Source organism: Aulonocara sp. 'chitande type north' Nkhata Bay, linkage group LG9 (genome assembly GCF_057382095.1).
Source record: "Aulonocara sp. 'chitande type north' Nkhata Bay isolate Kocher_YH1m ecotype deep benthic linkage group LG9, A_spYH_male_GT1.1, whole genome shotgun sequence".
NCBI classification, from domain to species: Eukaryota; Metazoa; Chordata; class Actinopteri; order Cichliformes; family Cichlidae; genus Aulonocara; species Aulonocara sp. 'chitande type north' Nkhata Bay.
Window position 1 is genome coordinate 31,551,058 of NC_141352.1, and position 19,682 is coordinate 31,570,739.

General features: G+C 39.8%; 3 protein-coding genes across 3 annotated transcripts; all 3 read left to right on the plus strand.

The window, feature by feature from the left end:
- The first annotated feature begins 1,789 nt into the window (after positions 1–1,789).
- LOC147322523 (kinesin-like protein KIF20A) lies at positions 1,790–8,725 on the plus strand. Its single transcript, XM_086306955.1, has 18 exons — positions 1,790–2,096; positions 2,255–2,350; positions 2,933–3,052; positions 3,137–3,275; positions 3,353–3,537; positions 3,641–3,728; positions 3,809–3,967; positions 4,057–4,168; positions 4,243–4,305; positions 5,379–5,525; positions 5,743–5,902; positions 5,975–6,154; positions 6,431–6,570; positions 6,685–6,850; positions 7,070–7,193; positions 7,837–7,907; positions 8,007–8,126; positions 8,329–8,725. The coding sequence occupies exons 1-18, from the start codon at positions 1,995–1,997 to the stop codon at positions 8,542–8,544; spliced, it is 2,388 nt and encodes a 795-aa protein (XP_086163081.1). The 5' UTR covers positions 1,790–1,994; the 3' UTR covers positions 8,545–8,725.
- A 561-nt stretch (positions 8,726–9,286) lies between these two features.
- Positions 9,287–13,111, plus strand: rgs9bp (regulator of G protein signaling 9 binding protein). Its single transcript, XM_086306961.1, has 3 exons — positions 9,287–9,806; positions 11,111–11,417; positions 12,154–13,111. Exons 1-3 carry the CDS (start codon positions 9,711–9,713, stop codon positions 12,525–12,527), a joined length of 777 nt encoding a protein of 258 aa, XP_086163087.1. The 5' UTR covers positions 9,287–9,710; the 3' UTR covers positions 12,528–13,111.
- A 142-nt stretch (positions 13,112–13,253) lies between these two features.
- Positions 13,254–19,647, plus strand: mcur1 (mitochondrial calcium uniporter regulator 1). Its single transcript, XM_086306960.1, has 9 exons — positions 13,254–14,007; positions 16,145–16,240; positions 16,344–16,447; positions 17,953–18,054; positions 18,256–18,297; positions 18,446–18,517; positions 18,748–18,801; positions 18,928–19,042; positions 19,151–19,647. Exons 1-9 carry the CDS (start codon positions 13,755–13,757, stop codon positions 19,204–19,206), a joined length of 894 nt encoding a protein of 297 aa, XP_086163086.1. The 5' UTR covers positions 13,254–13,754; the 3' UTR covers positions 19,207–19,647.
- The last annotated feature ends 35 nt before the right edge of the window (positions 19,648–19,682 follow it).

Genomic DNA, 19,682 nt, shown 5'->3' on the forward strand with positions numbered 1-19,682 from the left:
TCAGTGTAAGGATTTTAACATGGGAGTGATATGGGACCTAATTGCAAGCGACAACGTAATTCAAACAGAATTCAAACAGTTTAACAGAAACACATGAAAGGTAATCTTGGTTTTTATATTAATCACCAGAGGTTGTCGCATAAAAAGAGACGACGTGTGTCAAAGTCAGGGGTTAAAAGTGGGACAGTGTTTTTGTTTTGCTAACTCTCCACGACACTAAACTTCAGGCTGCTCACCTACAGTCAGCCTCCTCCATTGCCTCTTGATGCCCACTCACACTAGTCAGCTTCTACGACAGTGGGTGGGGTAACTGCAGAGTTACTGTAGTTTTGCTTTTTCATTTTTTCATTTGTTTTTAATTTTGTCTAGTTTCACTTACTTTCTGTTGTCAGTTTATGTATTTTAGTTTAGTTTTTATTGTTTGAAATTGTTTTGCTTTTCATTACAATTTTCAGTTCAATTCTATTTTATTTACATAAATAAAATTACAAATCACAGCAACAGTTGCCTAGGGGTGCTTTAGACTGTAAGATCAGACCCTACAATAACACATACCCCACAGCGGCCATGAAGAACTCCCTTTTAAAAAGAAGAAACCTCCAGCAGAACCAGGCTCAGGTAAGGGGCTGCTGTGCCAGAGAGCAAGAGAATAATAATAACTAATAATAAGATGCAGAGTGGCGTATAAACACATAGTCAGAAAAGTGACATGAGAAGAATCTTATTGCAGCATAACTAAGGGAGGATTCAGGGTCCCCTGGTCCAGTTCTAACTTTATGCCTTATTCAAAATGAAAGTGTATGTTAAAGGAATTCCCTGACTTGCACGGTCTTTGTGTCTTTGTTTAGAAGCAGAACGACATAGATGGATCCACTTCTCAACCCTGTCATCGCTGTGGTGGTGGGAAAGATATTTCTGTTCTAAAACCTTTGTGCATACAAAATAATACGACAGGACTTGAAGGAAAGTAACACATTTACTCTCATTTGGGGCGACTGAGGATGGATCAGATGAGTTTCACACCTACCTTGTGTCCTCATACCTGGTGGTAATGGACAGCATGTTGCCTTATCAGCACTGGGGTCTTTTGTTTGATGGTTCCACAGTGCCTCCTTCTGGCCGTGAAGAAGCACCACACCTCTCTGCTCTTTCCATTACAGGGAATGTGTAGAAAGCACAAACCTTTAATAATCACAGCTGAGATCATAAAGTGTAGTTATCCTTCCTTCCTTTCCTTCTTCCTTCCTCTTAAGCACTTAAGGGTTGCTGGAGAGGGGGTTGAAGAGTATCCCAGCTGTCACGAGGTAAAACTCAGGGTACACGCTTGACAGTTCACCACTCATGATCACATTCCCAATAGATTATTGTAGTTCCCAAGAGAATCAACAATTAACCTAAAAAAGCAAGTTGTTGGACAGTGAGAGGGAGCCGGAGCATCCTCAGAGAACCCAACATGCAAACAGCAGATTCACATGCAAGACCTTCTTGCTGTGAGGCAACAGAACTAACCACTGCATCGCCATGCTGACCTTAGAGTGCAGTCCTGTGGTGGAAAATGTTACTGTGGGTGCTTTAGATTAAATTACATACAAAAAAAGTACTGGTTTATTATCAGTGGGTAAAAGAGTCAAGATTGGATCTAAAGGATGTTTGCTTGCTTGTTAACTTTTTCAATATGTCACCTTTTTGTACAGTGACACATTCATCAAATGAGAATCTGACACACAGGGCACTCCAAGCTGGTTGGACATATTGATGACTTGCTTGAACTCACATCTGCTTCCAATTAGCAGTGATTAGAAGCTTTCCCTTGATTCTCAGTGGAGGAAAACCAGCAGGTCTACTGGCTCTTGTTAAGTTATTTCAAACCTACAGTAGTCGGTGACTGTTAAATCAGCTTTAGTGCTGATATCTTACACTCAATCTCATGTATGAATTTAACAAATAACTATTACTTCTTTTTGTAGTTGTTGTTTGAGCTAATTTACTTGAAGATGAGTAAAGTTAGTGAAATGATTCAGGAAAACAGTGTTTGTATGCAGTCTGTTGACATGGACTTGACTTGTCTTCCTCCCGGCAACACATCCCTGCAACAGGTAATGTTTATTTGTGTTTGTTTGTGTTTTTAATGCATAACCATTACTGCCAATTCTTCGCTTATTTGGGGTGTCTGTCCCAGTAACTGAATGGAGGGACTGGAAGAAACGGTTTAAACTCAGCTCCTCTGCTTTGATTTGTCTTTTTCTGTTGTTAGACTGATGCACCCAGTGCAGCTGAACAGCAGACAATGAGCGTTTATCTCAGAGTGAGGCCTTTCTCTAAAGAGGAGCTCTCTAACAATGAGGATCAGGTACACTCGAACATACTGGGATGACCAATAAGGAAAAAACAGTGTGTATCGTCTCTGCTTTCTTCTGCAAGTGTTGTAGCTCATCTGCACATTTCCATGAATATAAGGGACTGGAACATTTTGTATTAAAACACAAGAGGTCCCCCCCCCCCTCCCCCTCCCCTTAAATGTAAATGTAAATGTAAATGGCCTGTATTTATATAGCGCTTTACTAGTCCCTAAGGACCCCAAAGCGCTTTACATATCCAGTCATCCACCCATTCACACACACATTCACACACTGGTGATGGCAAGCTACATTGTAGCCACAGCCACCCTGGGGCACACTGACAGAGGCGAGGCTGCCGGACACTGGCGCCACCGGGCCCTCTGACCACCACCACTCCCCTTGGATTAGATGATCTTGTAGCCTAATACTATTTAAGAGCAGTTGTCTTGCATTCAAAATAAAACTAATGGAAAGAGCACCTGATTTAAGACACAGTTGCCACTTTTGCGCCAACATAGTGCCCATGCCAGTTCTGACTCTGAGATAGTTGGATTTACAAAGACTGTTAAACACTTTGTTTTCCCATCTCTCAGGCTTGTGTTGTGATTGAAAACAGCCAGACGGTGACACTGAATGCACCAAAAGGTTCTGCCACCATCAAGAGCCGTGAGAAAGGAATTGGCATGTCACTCCACAAATTTTATTTTTCACAGGTCAGTAACATTTGAAATGACCCATTTTCTCCCCCCCTTTCTATGTCAGTAATTGTCGACTTTTTATCTTCTGTTGCCTTTTAGATTTTTGGGCCTGACACAACACAGGCTGAGCTGTTTGAGAACACAGTCAAAAGCCAAATGAGTGATTTCTTGGATGGGAAGAACGCACTGATATTCAGCTATGGTGTAACCAATGCTGGGAAAACCTTCACAATCCAAGGTACGTACAGAAGCACAATATCCTTGTGAAGTTCAAGTCGTGCAAAGTTCTTCTGGTAATGTTTTGAAGTCCTGCAGGATCTCCAAAAGAGCCAGGGATACTGCCTCGAGTGCTGGAAAGCACTTTTCAGTACATTGGAGAACATCAGTATCCGGGAATGGACCTGAAGCCCTACCTCAGGAATGGTGTGCAGTCTCTGGATTTTCACCAAGTAAAGCAGGAAAGAATCACTAAAGCTGCCATTTTTGCTTCATTTAAAGAAGTAAGGACTCAGTTCTGTCAAATGTATTCCAGAAAAGAGAAGATGGTAATAAAGCACTTGAGTGTAGTGCTGTTTACATTCGTATGTCTCTCCTCTGGTCTAGGAGTGTGATTCTCTCAGAGGCAGTGGTTGTCTAGAGTCTTGTTCGCCCAGCCATCTTTCATCCTCTTCTGCATTTTCAACTCAAACGGGTACTACTCATTAGAATAGTGATTATTGTTGTGGATTCTTATTATTTCTATATTTACGGTCTTCTGTGCTCCTACTTTAGTGCTGACCAGCAACAGCCAGTTTGCCTTATGGGTGGCTTTCTTTGAAATCTACAATGAGTATGTGTACGATCTTCTCCAGCCATCTTTGTGCTCCAAATCCAAGAAACGTGCCTGTCTCCGTGTATGCGATGATGGTGCTGGAAATGCTTATGTTAAAGGTGTGGAAATGACCTTGGCTTATGTTCTTAAATTATCAGGTGAATGTTAGCATTAATGATTAAAGGAAAAACATTTGTTTTGATTTCAGACCTCATTTGGATCAACATTCATAACCTGGGTGAAGCCTCCAAGCTGCTACACTTTGGGAATAAAAACAGAAGTGCTGCAGCCACAAAGATGAACCACTCATCTAGCCGAAGGTAAAACCAGTTAAGTTTATCATGGATGTGGTGTTAAACAACCTGTTCAAAACTCACACAGGCTTTCCTTACAGCCACAGCATATTTACAATGAAGTTACTGAGGATCAATGGAGGGACAGCTGAAAGGGTCTCTGAGTAAGTATATGAAAGTAGAAGTTAACTTTAACCTGCTCAGAAAACTTGTGTATTGTAAAAGGATTTTGTAACATTGCAAAAGTCCGTCCGTCCATGACTGAGATAAAAGATGGGTGGGGGGGGATTAAAAAGACAATAAGCAATTTAATATAAAGATGAAAAATAATTGACTCAAAATTAAACAAATGTGTAATGCTAAATAAGAATGTGATTTTTTGCAAATGCAAATAAAGCATACTAACAATCTAAAATGGCAATCAATAAATGTAAAGTGTACTTAATAATATTTTTTGCAACTAATTTCTCAAGTTGAAAATCATGCTAAAAATCCCTACTAACAATCATGGTTCCATCTCAGTTCATCAATATTTAAAATGGTGGTTGTCCTCCTAAAAGTACTAAAATGCATTATTGCTGCAGTAAAGCTAATGAAGATCATATTTAAATCAAAAATGTAATCTAGTACAGTGAAAAACAAAAGTTTTGCACTTGGACAGAGTGTCTGATATCTTGATACATGCTCAATCATCCAGGTAAGTAAATCCCAAAGAGTTGACTTTAAACAATAACTGAACCTAGCCAAATTAGTGGGCTAGGCCGCTTCAGCTATTGTGCAAATGTATTGTTTATAAGATTGCAGTCAGCTGAGACTGAAGAAGTCACTTGGATCAGTGACTCCCACTGAAAACGCTACGTCCAGATGAACAGAATGAACTCTTTGGGAATGGTATCCAATACTTATAGTATCGAAAATAATAGTGCAGTAAAAAATGGAATATTGTGTCAACGTGATATTTATCTTGCATCTTTGCTATAGAAGTGCTTCTCATAGTGGTTTTTGAGATCATGTTTTAAATGTTAAAATAAACTAAAATGGTTCTTCAAGTACAGGAAAATAAAATGGATCACATGAAATGAGTTTCCCTAAGGGAATGTTTTGGGGCCTTCAGCGGGAGTTATTAGGTGAGAACTCTGATTCATTGCTGGGACTGAGGCACTAACATGTCCACCTTTTTTTTGTAAACATAAATTGTGAAACTATGATTCTTCTGTTTGTGTTTTTTCTCTCGCAGGTTCTCTCTCTGTGATCTGGCCGGCTCAGAAAGATGCAACAAAACAAAGACTTTTGGAGAGAGGCTTAAGGAGGCGGGTAACATTAATAATTCCCTGCTTATTTTGGGGAAGTGTATCACTGCGCTCCGCAACAGTGGGCCTGACAGGTACAGTGAGACTATCACCACCAGAGCAAACATGAGTGTTGACACAAAATGCTAAAGCTTTTGTTTGTTTTTAAGTAATGTAACTTTTGTCACATCTTGTCCTCGTTAGCGTTATTGTATGTTGGTTATGGTGTTGGCGAAGGAATAAATGAACCTTCATGTCGGATGGTTATGTGTTTTTAAACCTTTTGCATGCTTTTATGTTGTCATCCATCAGAACGAGGAGCATCCCCTTCCGAGAAAGCAAGCTCACCAAGCTGTTCCAGGCTTTCTTCTGCGGGAAGGGAAGACCCTCCATGATTGTCAACATTAACCAGTGTGCTTCCACCTATGACGAGACTCTCCATGTCATGAAGTTCTCAGCTGTTGCCAAACAGGTTAGCCCGAGTTCAAAATGCAGAAAAGGCCTTGGTGACGTGAAGCACTGATCTCAGCTCTGATTTGTGTAGGTGGTGCAGGTGATCCCAGATAAGGCTCTAGAATCTCTGGCTCCTCATCTCGTAGGTCATGATGGCAAGCCCCTGCTGAGCAACGGGGTGTTTGACAGCAACGTCCTGGAGAGTTACCTGTCTGAAGATGAGGTGCTTGATGAAGAAGAGGAGGCTGACATGTCTTTGTTGCCACAGAGTGTAAAAAAAAAAAAGTCTTCCATTAAACACTGATTTAGCTGAAAGCATGCCCTATGCCCAACTGTAGCTTGAAAGTAGCAGCAGCATGCCTGTACTCACGTTCTTGAAAGATAATGGCTAAGATAATAGAAATTGTTTCGGGTTTTTTTTGTTTTGTTTTTTTTGTCTCATTTCTAATATTAACGTTCATTTGTTTCAACCTATTATTATTATTATTATTATTATTATTATTATTATATATTTTTTTTTTTTTTTTTTTTTTTTTTTTTTTAATAGGAACTTTTGAATGTGGTTGAGAACTTAAGAACAAAGCTACTGGCTGAGCGAAGAAAAAACCTGCTGCAAGAAATCGAAATTCGCAAAGAAATGGGAGACGCCATGTTGCAGCAGCTGATGGAAAGTGAAGAACTCCGCAAGTATGTGCAGTTTTGCAAAAGCGGGCCAGCGATCTTCCATAAATGTGTATGCTGTTGGTAGTGATTTCAGGTGAAGTTGATTATTTTCCAATATTATCTTCTGCAACTGTGAAGTCGTCAGATCGAAGAGCTGAAGGAGAGCTACCGGGATAAACTGGAAAACACATTTGAGATGTACAAGGATGCTATTAAAGAACATGCTTATCACAGCGCTATGACCAATCTGGAGGATAACTATGTACCGCTCGATGAGTTCACTGCAGAACAGGAGAAAGTGGAGGTATGTTTCAGTTGGCTGTTGAAATATCCCGTCTAAACTTTTTCCCAGGGTCTTGCTAAATTCACTTGTGTACTGATGTAAGGGAATCTTGAATAAAAGATTTGTCAAACAATGGATCAATCGGTAAACTGCACATTAGCTATGCTGACAATTTAAGTAGCCAACACCCTGAGATACTGATGATGAACACAACAGCTTTGACTCTTCTTGACTGTGTAGGCCCTCAGGCGTAAAGTGTCAGAGTTGGAGGCCTTGACTTCGAGGACCGGTGTAGTTCCTGCTGCTCCAACCGTGGATCAATCGAGCCAGACTGAACCACTGAGTATATGGGCAGGAGAAGCAGGTTGGTCCAGTTAATGGGTTTTTTGTCTTGTTTCATAGATGTGAATTTTCCTTTGGATGGTGGCACACATTTCTCAGCGTTGCTCTACTTTGTACACCATCACAGGACATGTAAAACAATCAAGACTTGAGTAGAGTTTTACTTTTAGACTTTTTACTTTTTTTTAAACTTCCTTGAAATAACAATAGGAACTTAGAAAGTTGACAAATGCAATGATTTTTGAGAAATGTAGTGCCTCAAGGTTTTAGAGACTGATGAAATTATTTAGTAGTTTTAAGTATATTTATGAATAAGGACTATTTTTAAATTTTCGAAAGGATTAAAAAAAGAACCCCTTCCAAAATACAAAAAACTTGAATCCGTTCAGTTTTCTTTTTATAGCGCAAAATCTCAACAGTTGCGGTTTATATTGAAAGGTTGAGACCCCACAAGAATGCAGAGAAAACTTAGATGACCCTCTGAGCAAGCACTTGGGAACAGTGGGAAGAAAAACTTCCGTTTAATGGGAAAGTGGTTTCCTTGATTTTAAATTTTAAGTTTCCTGCTCTTCATTTGTTGTAATTTTCATTTGCAATTAAGTTTTAGCTTTTTTTATCATGAGGCCAGCATTTATTAAAACAGCAGCAAATTCAACCCTACACAGGAGATGATCGATACAGGTGCCTACACAGAGAGAAATGTGCCATAGAGCGGATGTGTGAGGATAAACAACAGGTAACAAGGACACAACTTTCCAGTTAAACACTGGCTCTGATTGGCTATGTAATTATGTGTGTGTGTGTGTGTGTGTGTGTGTTGATGTTTGCTCGTCAGCTAATTTTGTCGCTGGAGAAAAGGCTGATGGAGCTTAATGAAACGCTACAGAAGGTCAGAGATGGTTTTATGGAGAAATCAGCTGATCTTGAGGCTCTGCAGAGGACTGCTGATGATCAGGTGAGATGATGCACAGCAGGAGTACACAACATGTTCTTGCTACAAAGGGTGGCACAACCAGATATTAGATTGATGGAGCAATTACTTTCTTACACATGACCAGAAAAATTAAAAAAGGAGAAATCAAGAAGCAGCAAATACTTTTCTCACAGCACAAATAATGCCTGTCTATATCATATGAAATTATTATTTATTTTTAAAGAAAAAATCCATGGAAGAGATCCTACAGCAAAATGTGGAAAAAGACAAGGAGATTGTCTCGCTGAAGGCAGAAGTTGCCAAGCTCTCCCAGAAGTCCCCTGTGCAAGCAAAGACTAAGCGAGGCCTTCTCGCCAACATCAGGGAGGCTGTCACATCACCACGGAAGGGAACGTCTGCCCGAACACTGAGGAAAACGGGCAAGACTGTACACCATTGAAAGCCCAGTTGTTGTACAACAACTGCACTCACCCGGTTAGTGCATGAAAATGTCCTCCTTTCAACTGAGGAAAATTGCATTTTGTTTTTAAGAACTTCCTTCGGATTTGAAGAAAATCCCCTTTAACTGAGAATGAAATGTGTATTTTTGTGTGCGTGTCTTGTGCTATAGTTTTTGTTTTGTTTTTTTAAATAAAATAAAATTGTACACTTAATGCTTTACATATGAAGATGCACAGAAAATCTAAGCAATCTCCTTCTGTTTTTAGAAGGCTTCGTTTCAAAGCTCCATTGGTGTAATGTGAGTTCATGCTCACCGTATATGTGCTGTCTTTTTATTTGGTCTATAGACTTTTTCCACATGAAAAAGCTCCTTCTGCATCCACTGCTATAGAAATATAACCTGCTTCTTCTAAGCATGCATTCAGTACATGGAGCTGTTCAAAATAAGGCCATCCATTTTCCAGAGCCTTCAGGGGAAAGTAAACCACAAAGAACCTTGATAGGACAAAGCAATCTACAACTTTCAATACTCTTAAGTGCATCAGTGTGCTTTCTAATCTGCTTATTAGTTTATCTTTACACACAGTCAATTCAAATCTTTAATTCTCACCTAATGCAATGTACAACAAATTTCCAACATGCTAATAAAATATTTATGGAGTATATTGACCTTTACAGCTGAGTGAAGGAGGTGTAGCCACTGTGGTGTGCTTGAAGTAACAGAGCACAGCGTCCTCAGTTAGTGAAGGGGCCATTGTGGTAGGCAGCCAGCTGCTCTCCTCTCTGGTATCGTTGATGGTTAATAAGATTAGCTGCCTGTCTTAGCCTGCGTCAGTGCAAAGGGGTCAATCACAGGATTAGCACCTTGCTTAACAGTTACATCATTTTATTATCATTTTTTTCATTTTTCTTCATTACTTTGACTTTTCCCCACTCCAGCATCCATAGCATGTTTAGGACCTGTAATTGCAATATAGTTGCTGCAGGGGGATATTGTTGTGCATCATGCTGCCTTGGGACTGAGTTTGTCTCGACCCTCAGCCACTGAATGAAGAATCTTCCAGGGGAAGAAGAGGAGCAGTGGCAGCCAGGGAAGTAAAAGGTAGCCGGGCCAAACTCTTGTCTGCTGTGGCAGAGTCCTAGACTCTGGACAAGTCATCCCTCATGCCACTTGTAAATAACAAAGTGGGCAATGACTGCACAGTTGGCACAGACAAGACTTTGGCTGATGGGAAGGATCTGGTGGAATCTGTGATAAAGGTAAGTTGCTCCAAGTCTTCTCCTCTGGTCATAAAGAAAGCTCTGACCTCACTCTAGTCTCCTTTACATTTGTCTACTACGTTGTATTTGCATGTTTATGTACCAGTCTAATAGATTTGGACATGAATATGAAAAAATGGCTGGGAAGTTGATTTGTACACGGCAGTAATTTCCAGAATTTCATGTGAATACTTGGTATGTAAAGAGTTCAGTATTGCATGAGAATATAAAACGTATGGGGGAAAAAATTAACTCCATTTGGTTTCAGTTCTATAGCCGTCGCCACGTAAACATTTTACACGCAGAGCATGCACAAAGGGGGGAAAGTAACATCCTTTATTCCCGACCCCTGTGGCTAAAAGTGCACTCTCACTGAAAAGAATTTCTTGGTCCACTGAGTCTGTGCGACTCTCCTGCGTTAGATAATGCCGTGGACATGTTCGACATTTTCTCCCCATTAAAATCAACTGTTTAATTTTAAAGTTATTTTTGTCAGTATGATAAAGGATGTTTGCACAATGGCAGTTTGCATCTTATTTTCCTTGTACCTAGAGGTCGATGGTAGTATTTCTACTCATTAATTGGTGTAAGCAGCCACAAATGAAGCGCAGAAAATGACAAGATGGTGTTAATATTTAATATAACTGATTTTCAAAGTAAACGTTACAATTTAAGAATGGTATAGCGCATCTGTGGTTTTACCGTCACCAGTGCATGCTAGGAAAATGGGCCACTCAGAGTACACGTGGTTGCTTTGGCTTATCTAGAAATAGATCAATGTTAATGAGATTATTTCTAATATTTTTAATGAATGAAACCACCTGCTAATCTCTCTCTCCCCCCAAGGTTAAATGTATCGGCTGAAAGTAAATAATTCTTGCAGTATGATTTAGATCAGAAAACAAAACGTGTACGTTTTTCTGCACTTCAGTTGCTGTTTCAAGCAGGTTAAGATGACTAATGTTCAGCTCGATCAGCTTTTTTTCCCCAAACAGTTTTCTTTCAGTTTCGGTACTCTGATTTTTTTGTGTGTGTGTGTGTGTGTGTGGGTTGGTGAAGTGTTTAGCAGAGAATAGCTGCTCAGAAGGTTAATGATGTGCAATACCTAATTAAGATTAGTGGTCTAAATACAGCAGGTGATATGGACAGCAAGGGCATGTCCCTACTATGAAAAACAAAAAGCCCATTCCTCTTGCAAACTTGGAGTTTAGCCACCTTGGAAGGGAATTATCTGGAATACTTTTGTTTAACTAGGAGTTCCTGAGCTCTGCATATTACCGAGCACTGTCAAATCTTTGTTACAGGTGGTAGCATGTTACCGGCATTTGGCTGCATGTGTTGGTGGCTGCACAGACAGTTTGCAGCTGCGGGATGAGCTAAGACAAATGCGAGAAAAGGCCCTGAATTTGGCCGAGGCCATCCGTCTGCATCTGACCTCACATCTGCGGGACAAGAGCCTGCCCGAGGACCAGCGCAAGGAGATGGAGCTCCTCTGGGTGGCCTTCTCCTCCAGTCTAGAACTGCTCCATGTTGACATGTGCAAGGTTTTCAGCATGGGTGACAACTTCTCCCTAGCCAACACTGCTTCCTTGGTGCAGACTGGCCTACAAGGTAAATGCAAGCCTTTCACATACTGCTGCTACTAGATGCAAGCAGTGTTGTCAACTGAAATCGAACTTTAAGCAAAACTAAGAAAACCGCAAAATAACTGCACTACTTTAGTCTTCAGAGGTTGTTTTAGAGTGAATGCAGAGGAAACTCTATTATTGTATCTTGTAAGACTCAATGACTACACATGGAGGGGAAAGCTTTTTGGATTGTTATGTAAAGTATTTAGCTGTTTTTCATACTCTGCAGATAATATTTTATCAGAATTAATATGCTCAAATCTGCCAGTGTGCTAACATTTTAGAGTATCTCGTGTGAATGTCCTGTGGCATCAGTAAAGGTGAAATATTTGGACTCTAGCCCTGCATTTATTCAGTTTACTATTATTTTTTTTCTGTTATCATTGATGGATAGAAGTAAAGTGTGTGGAGCTGTGCTTGAGTTGGTCCATCACACTGATACACAATGTTTTCCCAACTTTTAAATGGACTGGTTCAGGTTTTAATGGCCCCCAGATGTTGGATGCTGCTGATTTATTTATTCCTCTGTAGTGCCACTGTGACAATATTACATTAGAATTTTTAAGCAATGAGGATTGCCATGAGATTTTGTTCAAATATTCACATTTCGTTTCCCCACATGATGAAGTGGAAAGCTTCTGCCACATTTTACAAATCCACTATTGAGTTGTAAAAGCCAAAAGAAAATGGAAAGCTAAAATTTGTTTCTGGTAATGCAGGAGGAGGCAGTGAGGTAGCAGCTCGAGCACTCAGTTTGGCAGACTTGAACCAGGAGCCTCCAACCCTTCCTGCTGGTCTTGAGAGCCAGGAACGGAGCACCATGGAGCAGGAAATCAGCCAAATCGACCACATGATTGATGACATGGAGAAAAAAGTAAATGTGTTGCGCTGGATGGTGGAGCCCCGGGGGCCACAATACGCAGACCCGCTCAGCAGCACCGAGAGCGCCTCCCTGGCTCTGCTCAGCATTGACGAGGAGCAGCCTGGACACAAGCCTCTATGCCAGCGCAGTTTGATCTTTGTGCTCTTATTGCTGTTTGCAGTTGTTTTGGTGGCAGCCACGTTATCTGTCTGTCTTGTCCTTTTCTCATGAACAAAACCTTAATTTTTATTTTTTATTTTTTTTGGTGCAACCTCAAATGCTCTCTAATACTGTAACACTGGCAAGCTTTACAGGTACAGTAGTGTTCTTTTAACTATATTCTTTGCAATGATGAAAAGGTGACTTTTATTGTAAACCTTTATTAGTGCGTTCTACAAATACTGAAATTAATCTGGATGCGAACTTGTTTGCCATGTCTTGCAGTGAATCCAAGGCTGCCATATGCATTAAACAAAGTACATGACTGCCTGTTATACAATAAAATTATGTTTTATTTCACTAACAACGGTTTGAAAAGAAAATGGAGCCAACATTGTATTTTTTTTTTTTTCCTGACTAGCTTTTGATGCACAAAAGGAGCAATTCTACTTTTTTTTTTTTTTTTTTTTTTTTTTCTTCTTCTTTTTTTCTAAGCAGCCAGAAAGGCACTTCCTATTCCTTATTGCAACTGAGAAGACATAGGTGCAAATGCTTCTTAATATAGGTGATCATGTATTTTCTATATAAAGTGCTGTAGAGAACTGATGATGTTTACCACAGTTGCACAATATAAAAGTATCAACTTTGATATGAAACTGTCTTCTTGGGGTTTTGTTGTGTTTTTGTTCTGTAAATTATTACCTCAAAGCACAACTTTGGATCCAAAATCCTCTCAAGTCTTGCATAAGTTACTGCAGGCTGACAAGTCCCTAAAAGATGGCTGCAATACCATCTCACTCCTCTTAGGTTGGTTCAAAGCTATGACAAAACCGCTCAGCCACTGGAAATTATTTTCATATTCATGAAAAGTGTATAGACTACAGTATAGATAGCAGCAGATTCTCAGTCCAGTAAATCAAATCTGAAAGGTTGAAATATGAATCATCAAATATACAAACAAAAAATAGTACAATAGGAGCTTTATATTCATTCTGATGTATTAGTACTTATTAATTTATATTTTTCGGGTACTATACTGGTACTAATTGTACATAAAATACCCATTATGACTTAGCACCTAATCAATTATGACAAAAGAGGTGTTTTATTTTGAAAGGCGTGACCGGTAGTTTGACGATTCTTTGTCAGTTTCAATTGTAGTCCGGAGAACAGTAGGTGAAAGGGTCGATGCAGGCGTGACTGTGAAAATTTATCATCTGAGGCGCTTCACAGACGGAAGTACAGCCTTGGTAAAGAAAAAACAAAACTCGCTGTTAGTGGGACACACTCTCCTTGACGATGGTGCTTAAACAGTGCCAGTCTCGACTTAAACTTTTTAACTTTAACCACCCAGAAAAGTGGTATGATCCTCAAGACAGAGCTAGCATTTTTGTGCCTGCAGCGACATCGATTTTCGTCAGAGCCTCAGCGTGTTCTCAGTGTAACCTCACTCCGTCATTTAGCAAGTTTGAGAAGACACCGCTGAGATGGAGACGAGCTCCTGGAGTGAACATTACGCATTTGTCTGCTGCGACATGGATGTCCGTGAGAGGTAACAAACAGCGCTTACGCTTACAGTATCAAACAGTCTTTAACTGCATGTCTGCCACTTCAAACGTCGCCACGACCCATAAAAATGGCAGTTTTTAGCTGTGATGACCTAGTTTACATAAAGTGCACAAGTGAACTGGAGCTTCGTTTCTTCCAAAGACCGCAATCATACGTCCTTCAAAACTAGTGATGCGCGAATCATGAACGAATCGTTCAATACTCGCGAATCATGAACGAATCGTTCAATACTCGAGAATCACTTTACTGACTCATGAATCATGATTCACAAGCCCAACTGACTCACTGACTCATCCCTGTTGCTGTTAGCAGCAATGTATCTAGCTCATAATTAAAATTGTGGAGAAAAACACAACATCCAGTATCGTAACAAAAAAATTTCTGCTCTGAACTGGAAGAAAAAAACCCTGAGTAGAAGCTCACATCAAGAAAATAGCTCCTCGGTTCACAGTAGCATCGCTCTGCTAACATGCTAACAGCACATTTGAGCTACTCACCCCCTCCCTCCTGTGCTGAATCATAGAGCAAACGAATCACTCAGGACTCGCTCCCTCCCTCCCTCCTGTGCTGAATCGTAAGCGTAAGCGAATCACTCAGGACTCGCTCACCCCCTCCCCCCTGTGCTGAATCATAGAGCGAACGAATCACTCACTAACCCCCTCCCTCCTGTGCTGAATCGTAAGCGAATCACTCAGGACTCGCTCACCCCCTCCCTCCTGTGCTGAATCGTAAGCGTAAGCGAATCACTCAGGACTCGCTCACCCCCTCCCTCCTGGCCTGAATCATAGAGCGAACGAATCACTCACTCACTAACCCCCTCCCTCCTGTGCTGAATCGTAAGCGAATCACTCAGGACTCGCTCACCCCCTCCCTCCTGGCTCACAGCTTCTTCTTCTTGGTTGGCAACCAATGTTAAGGCGCATTACCGCCCCCTGGCTCACAGCTCAGTTGACATTTAGATGAGAAAATATATATTTAACACATTTAAGGAAAATACTAATAAAATAAATGTTTATTAAGCAATTTTGATAGGAAATTGCTTAATTTTAGAAATGTTTTTGCTCTTTTTTGCTCTATAAAATAGTTGTTTTCTTTTAGAATCATTCATCTTAGCAGTAGGATTTACATGAAAAGAGAAACAAATTAAGTTTGAGTGAAAATGTAAATTTTTTGCACTCTGGTCAACTGACAGTGAATCAAATGACTCAAAACCGATTCACTTTGGTGAGTGACTCATTAAAACTTGATTCAGTAAAAAGAATCGAATTTACCATCACTATTCAAAACCCTCTCACGCGAGACTTTAAATGACTACAGGTACTGTGATTTTGTCATGGTAACTGAGTTACTGTAGCCCATGTGCATGTCAAAATAAAAGTCAACTTGTGGACTGTGATGGTGCTAAACTTTGGCTACCTCCATAATAATTAATTAGTTCGCAGGTGTCTGCAAATCGCATACATCTATATTTTATTCACAGAAAACACTGAAAACATATCAGATGTTTAAACCGAGATGTTTCAATATTTAATGGAAAATATTAGCTCATTTTATGGCAGCAACACATCTAAAAAAAACATGGGATAGTTCCCTGTTCCCTGTGGGACTTGATGATGGAGGGTGAGTAATCCCCCCTCCCTGTCACTCCTTTCTGGACGCTGCTGTCTGTCCCTTGGATGTGGGTGCTTGATGATTTTGCTCCATGTGGCCACTGTGGTCACTGACCTGCTGCCTTGGGGGTGGTAGACAAGGGTGGCTTGGACATCTTCTGCATCTGGGGCTCTGCCAGGTGCTGGGTTCTTGGGCACCATCATTATCAAGTACATTGATAAGACACATATAATCACTTGCATTCTGTTTTTATTTACATTTTACACAGCATCCTAAATTTTTTGGAAATTGGTTTTGTGTGTGTGTGTGTGTGTGTGTGTGTGTGTGTGTGTGTGTGTGTGTGTGTGTGTGTGTGTGTGATTCCAAATGGAACGGTTCATTTCAGATAATAAATAGACTGAAAAAATCAAAAGCTACATACAGCAACCTAAACAAGATGTTAATATTTATGTGTATTCCAGTGTTGAGGTCATTCTAAAATGCTGTGTTTCTTAAAACCTCTGTCAAAGCTTTCCAGTATGATCTAAAACCAGACGTACCAAAGGCTGAAGGCCAGAAGCTGTTCTTTGATACGCATGCAGTGGTGCGACTCCTTGAGGAAAATGGTTAGTTGTTCGATTAAAAAAGCTACAGCATTATATTTCTTTTAAAATAGTAGGTTGCATTGATTTCATTTATAAGAACATATTTTTTTTCTCTTATGAACAGGTTTCACTACATCTCAGTCTGAAGGCATGGTCAGCGTACTGGTGAAGATGACAAACTCTAACATGGATGTCATTTACAGTGACATGATAACCAAAGTGCAGCAGGTGAGACAGCAGTACAATAATGTGCACTGTGTGCAGGCGTTGGTTGTGTTTCCTCTGTGTGTTCACTCACAAGCCTTTTTCTCTGGTCCCGTAAAGGTCAGTGAACCAGGATCGCTGGGTTGGTCATTGTACTATGAAAACACTGACCTGTGTAGTTAAATACAAACAGTGCTTGTGTTCCTAGAAACCTTTGATGTTGGTGTCCGTGATGAGTTACTTTTGAAAATTCATGGCACTGGAATGTCTGATGAGAATAAGGCCGATCTGTGATACAGCTCTCCGTGATCACTCTTACTGGCTCTTTTAACAATGTTAAGACTGATAGTGATATGGGAATATCTTTTTTTTTCTTAATGTTAAAATTTACATCTTATTATAAAATATTGCTCAAAACCCTCCTTTTCTAGCTATAATATAATATAATATTCCACTTCTTATTAAGTCGGTATTAATGTTAAAAAAATTCCATAATCCATATATCGCTGGGATTTCCAAGTGGCAGCCACCATGACATCGCTTGTACATGATTAATAGTTCTTCCTGGACTTCATATCTAAAGGCCTTAGAGTGAGTTGACTGTGAGGCTGGACACTGAGGTAAGAGAAAAGGACTGGTATCATTTGGCTAAGCAGGGAGGTTAAGCTGGAAAGGATGTGCAGCAGGATGGAAGATGGAAGGAGTACTTTGAGAGCTGATGGAAGAAGGAAATGAAAGAGAGGGGAGGATGGATCAGGAAGTGGAGAAGGTTTAGTATGGTGGGTGTAGTTATGAAGATAATGAAGATTGGAGAAGTGGTAGGTCCAGATGACAAACCTGTGGAAATATGGAAATGTCTAGTAAAAGATGGCAGTGGACTTTATATCAAGGTTGTTTCACAATTTTGGAGAATGAAAGGGTCACGTGTTGAGCTCTACTAACTACAGAAGGATAGAGTTATTGATCCATACCATGAAGATATGGGAACGAGTTGTTGTAGTTATGTTAGGAAGAATAATAATTTGTTTGTGTTTTCCACTTGCACTGCAGTACTGCTTCATGCTGAGAAAGAGCACTACAGGTGTGATGTTTGCTTTGTTTTGATGGAGAAGTATAGAGGAGGAGGAGTTGCTGCACCTTTTTTGTGGATCTAGAGAAAGCATATGAGGACAAAAATAAGAGCTAAGTCTTGTTATAATTTAATATTTTACATCTTCTGGTATCCACCCATTTATCTTCACTAATTAAGGATTTCTATAGGTTAAACCACTCTTTGCTGTATGTGAATGCTTTGCTCTCCCAGAGCCTTGGTAAAGGCTATAAAGTGAAAGATCAAGGCTATCATATACTTCACATTACCATCTATGGTTTGATATCGGTGTGTTAATTAAATCCCCACCACATGCTGTGCCTGTCAAAGCCACAGCGGCAATAACTTTTCTAAAAGCTCTGAATTTAGTGTGTTCCACTCGCACTACAGTACTTTATTTTTATGGTGAACCCTCTAACGTTTTGTGCGATCTTGGCAGGAGATCATGTTGCAGCGTGTAATGTCTCAAATAGCCGCTGTAAAGAAGGACATGGTGATCCTTGAGAAGAGCGAGTTCTCTGCTCTGCTGGCAGAAAATGAGGTAAATGTTTTTTTCGGAGTTGTTTTAAGAAGAAAAATTATTTGTTCGATAAAGATCACTTACTGCAGTGACAGTGTATCACGTTTGACTTGATCGTTTCGTCTGTCAGTAGTAGAAACAGGGATGACTGCACAGTGTGTTTGTGCCAACGATTTCCTTCCACTTAATCTGACTGTGTCAGTGTTTTGCCCTTTCTCCCAGAAACTCAAGGTCCAGTTGCTCCAGCTCAAGGTCCAACTAGCTGTAAGTGATTACTGTGAATGTATTAACCTTCATGAATAGCATTTTCCCATTCCTTGATCGTATTTGATTTATCTTAACTTGGTTGAAATCTCCATTTAGAAAAATGTTTTGACTTTCTTTTGTGTGTCTCTTTTTTACAACGTTGCAGGATGAAATGAAAAAAGTGCAGTCAGACAATATGTTGGATATGAATTTGGAGAAAAGCCAAGTGAAAGAATTGGTACGTGTTTGAGGAGATCAGTTCAATTATTGTTTGGAAAAAAATGACTGAATTTAAAACTACACGACTTTATTGTTCCCACATGAAGTTCTGCCTATAATTATGTTTGCATTTTATGCCATGGTGTCACAGTTACACAAACATTGCCTGCATTTATTTTTACATGTGCAAAGGAGCGTTTACCAATGTCGTATCACAAAAGGTGTCATGAAATCACATTTTATTTTCAGAGAGCAGAGCATGAGAAGAAACTTCTAGAAACACGAACTGAGATTATGGAAATGGTTTGTATACATGCATTTGGGTTTATAGCACACTGCATTCAGTCATTTATTTCTATTCTCCATTAAAGGTTTTTAATGCTTGCTTTTAATTTATCATGGGTCTTTATCGCCTTGCCTTTTTTACAGACTGCAGAACAGGAGCGCTATTTGACTCAGACAAACATGAAAATAGACACAGAAGTGGCTGGATTGAAAACCATGTTGGAGTCTCATAAACTGGATACTATAAAATACCTTGCAGGTACACATGCATGTTAAATATGGGTTGTAGTTACACTTTCTATCTTTTATTTTCTTACAGATACAGCTGGTACAAATAATTGCATGTGATATTTTTTTTCTCTTGCAGGTTCAGTGTTTACGTGCCTCACTGTGGTCTTGGGTTTTTATCGTGTTTGGATGTAATCAGGACTTTGATCATTGACTTTGATAATACTTGAATTGTTACTGCATCCTCTGAATGTGCTATGATTTGTTATTTCCCGGGCAGTGGTGATCTTTTTTACAAGTAGAACTTATGGAAGGACCAGCTCCTTCACCGATCACTCGTGGAAGTTATTTGATAAATACATTCATTCATCAAAAATTTCTACCGCACCACCCAGACAGTTTTTTAATTAAATTTTTATTGTCTTGTTTTATGGCTTCTGGAACCAAGTTGACAATTCACTTAGTAATTTTAAATACTGGAGAGAACATAATATTAATACTGAGGCACAAAGATTTTTGTACTTTTTTTTTTTTGTCATTTTCAGAAATATGTGAAAGATTCTGGGACAAATATTACGTGTTATTTAAATAAAATGTATTATCAATAAATGTAAGATTGATCTAGCTGTTGTCTGTGAGGTTTGTGCTTTTAGTACAGGTGGGCAGTGAAG

Excerpts from the sequence above, each read along its gene's own strand:
- LOC147322523 (XM_086306955.1), top strand. The coding sequence starts at position 1,995 with ATGAGTAAAGTTAGTGAAATGATTCAGGAAAACAGTGTTTGTATGCAG. Across the intron at positions 2,351-2,932 it reads TCTCTAACAATGAGGATCAG|GCTTGTGTTGTGATTGAAAA; the intron begins GTACACTCGAAC and ends CCCATCTCTCAG. Across the intron at positions 3,053-3,136 it reads ACAAATTTTATTTTTCACAG|ATTTTTGGGCCTGACACAAC; the intron begins GTCAGTAACATT and ends GTTGCCTTTTAG.
- rgs9bp (XM_086306961.1), top strand. The coding sequence starts at position 9,711 with ATGCCACTTGTAAATAACAAAGTGGGCAATGACTGCACAGTTGGCACA. Across the intron at positions 9,807-11,110 it reads TGGTGGAATCTGTGATAAAG|GTGGTAGCATGTTACCGGCA; the intron begins GTAAGTTGCTCC and ends TCTTTGTTACAG. Across the intron at positions 11,418-12,153 it reads GGTGCAGACTGGCCTACAAG|GAGGAGGCAGTGAGGTAGCA; the intron begins GTAAATGCAAGC and ends CTGGTAATGCAG.
- mcur1 (XM_086306960.1), top strand. The coding sequence starts at position 13,755 with ATGGTGCTTAAACAGTGCCAGTCTCGACTTAAACTTTTTAACTTTAAC. Across the intron at positions 16,448-17,952 it reads TGATAACCAAAGTGCAGCAG|GAGATCATGTTGCAGCGTGT; the intron begins GTGAGACAGCAG and ends CGATCTTGGCAG. Across the intron at positions 18,802-18,927 it reads GAACTGAGATTATGGAAATG|ACTGCAGAACAGGAGCGCTA; the intron begins GTTTGTATACAT and ends CCTTTTTTACAG.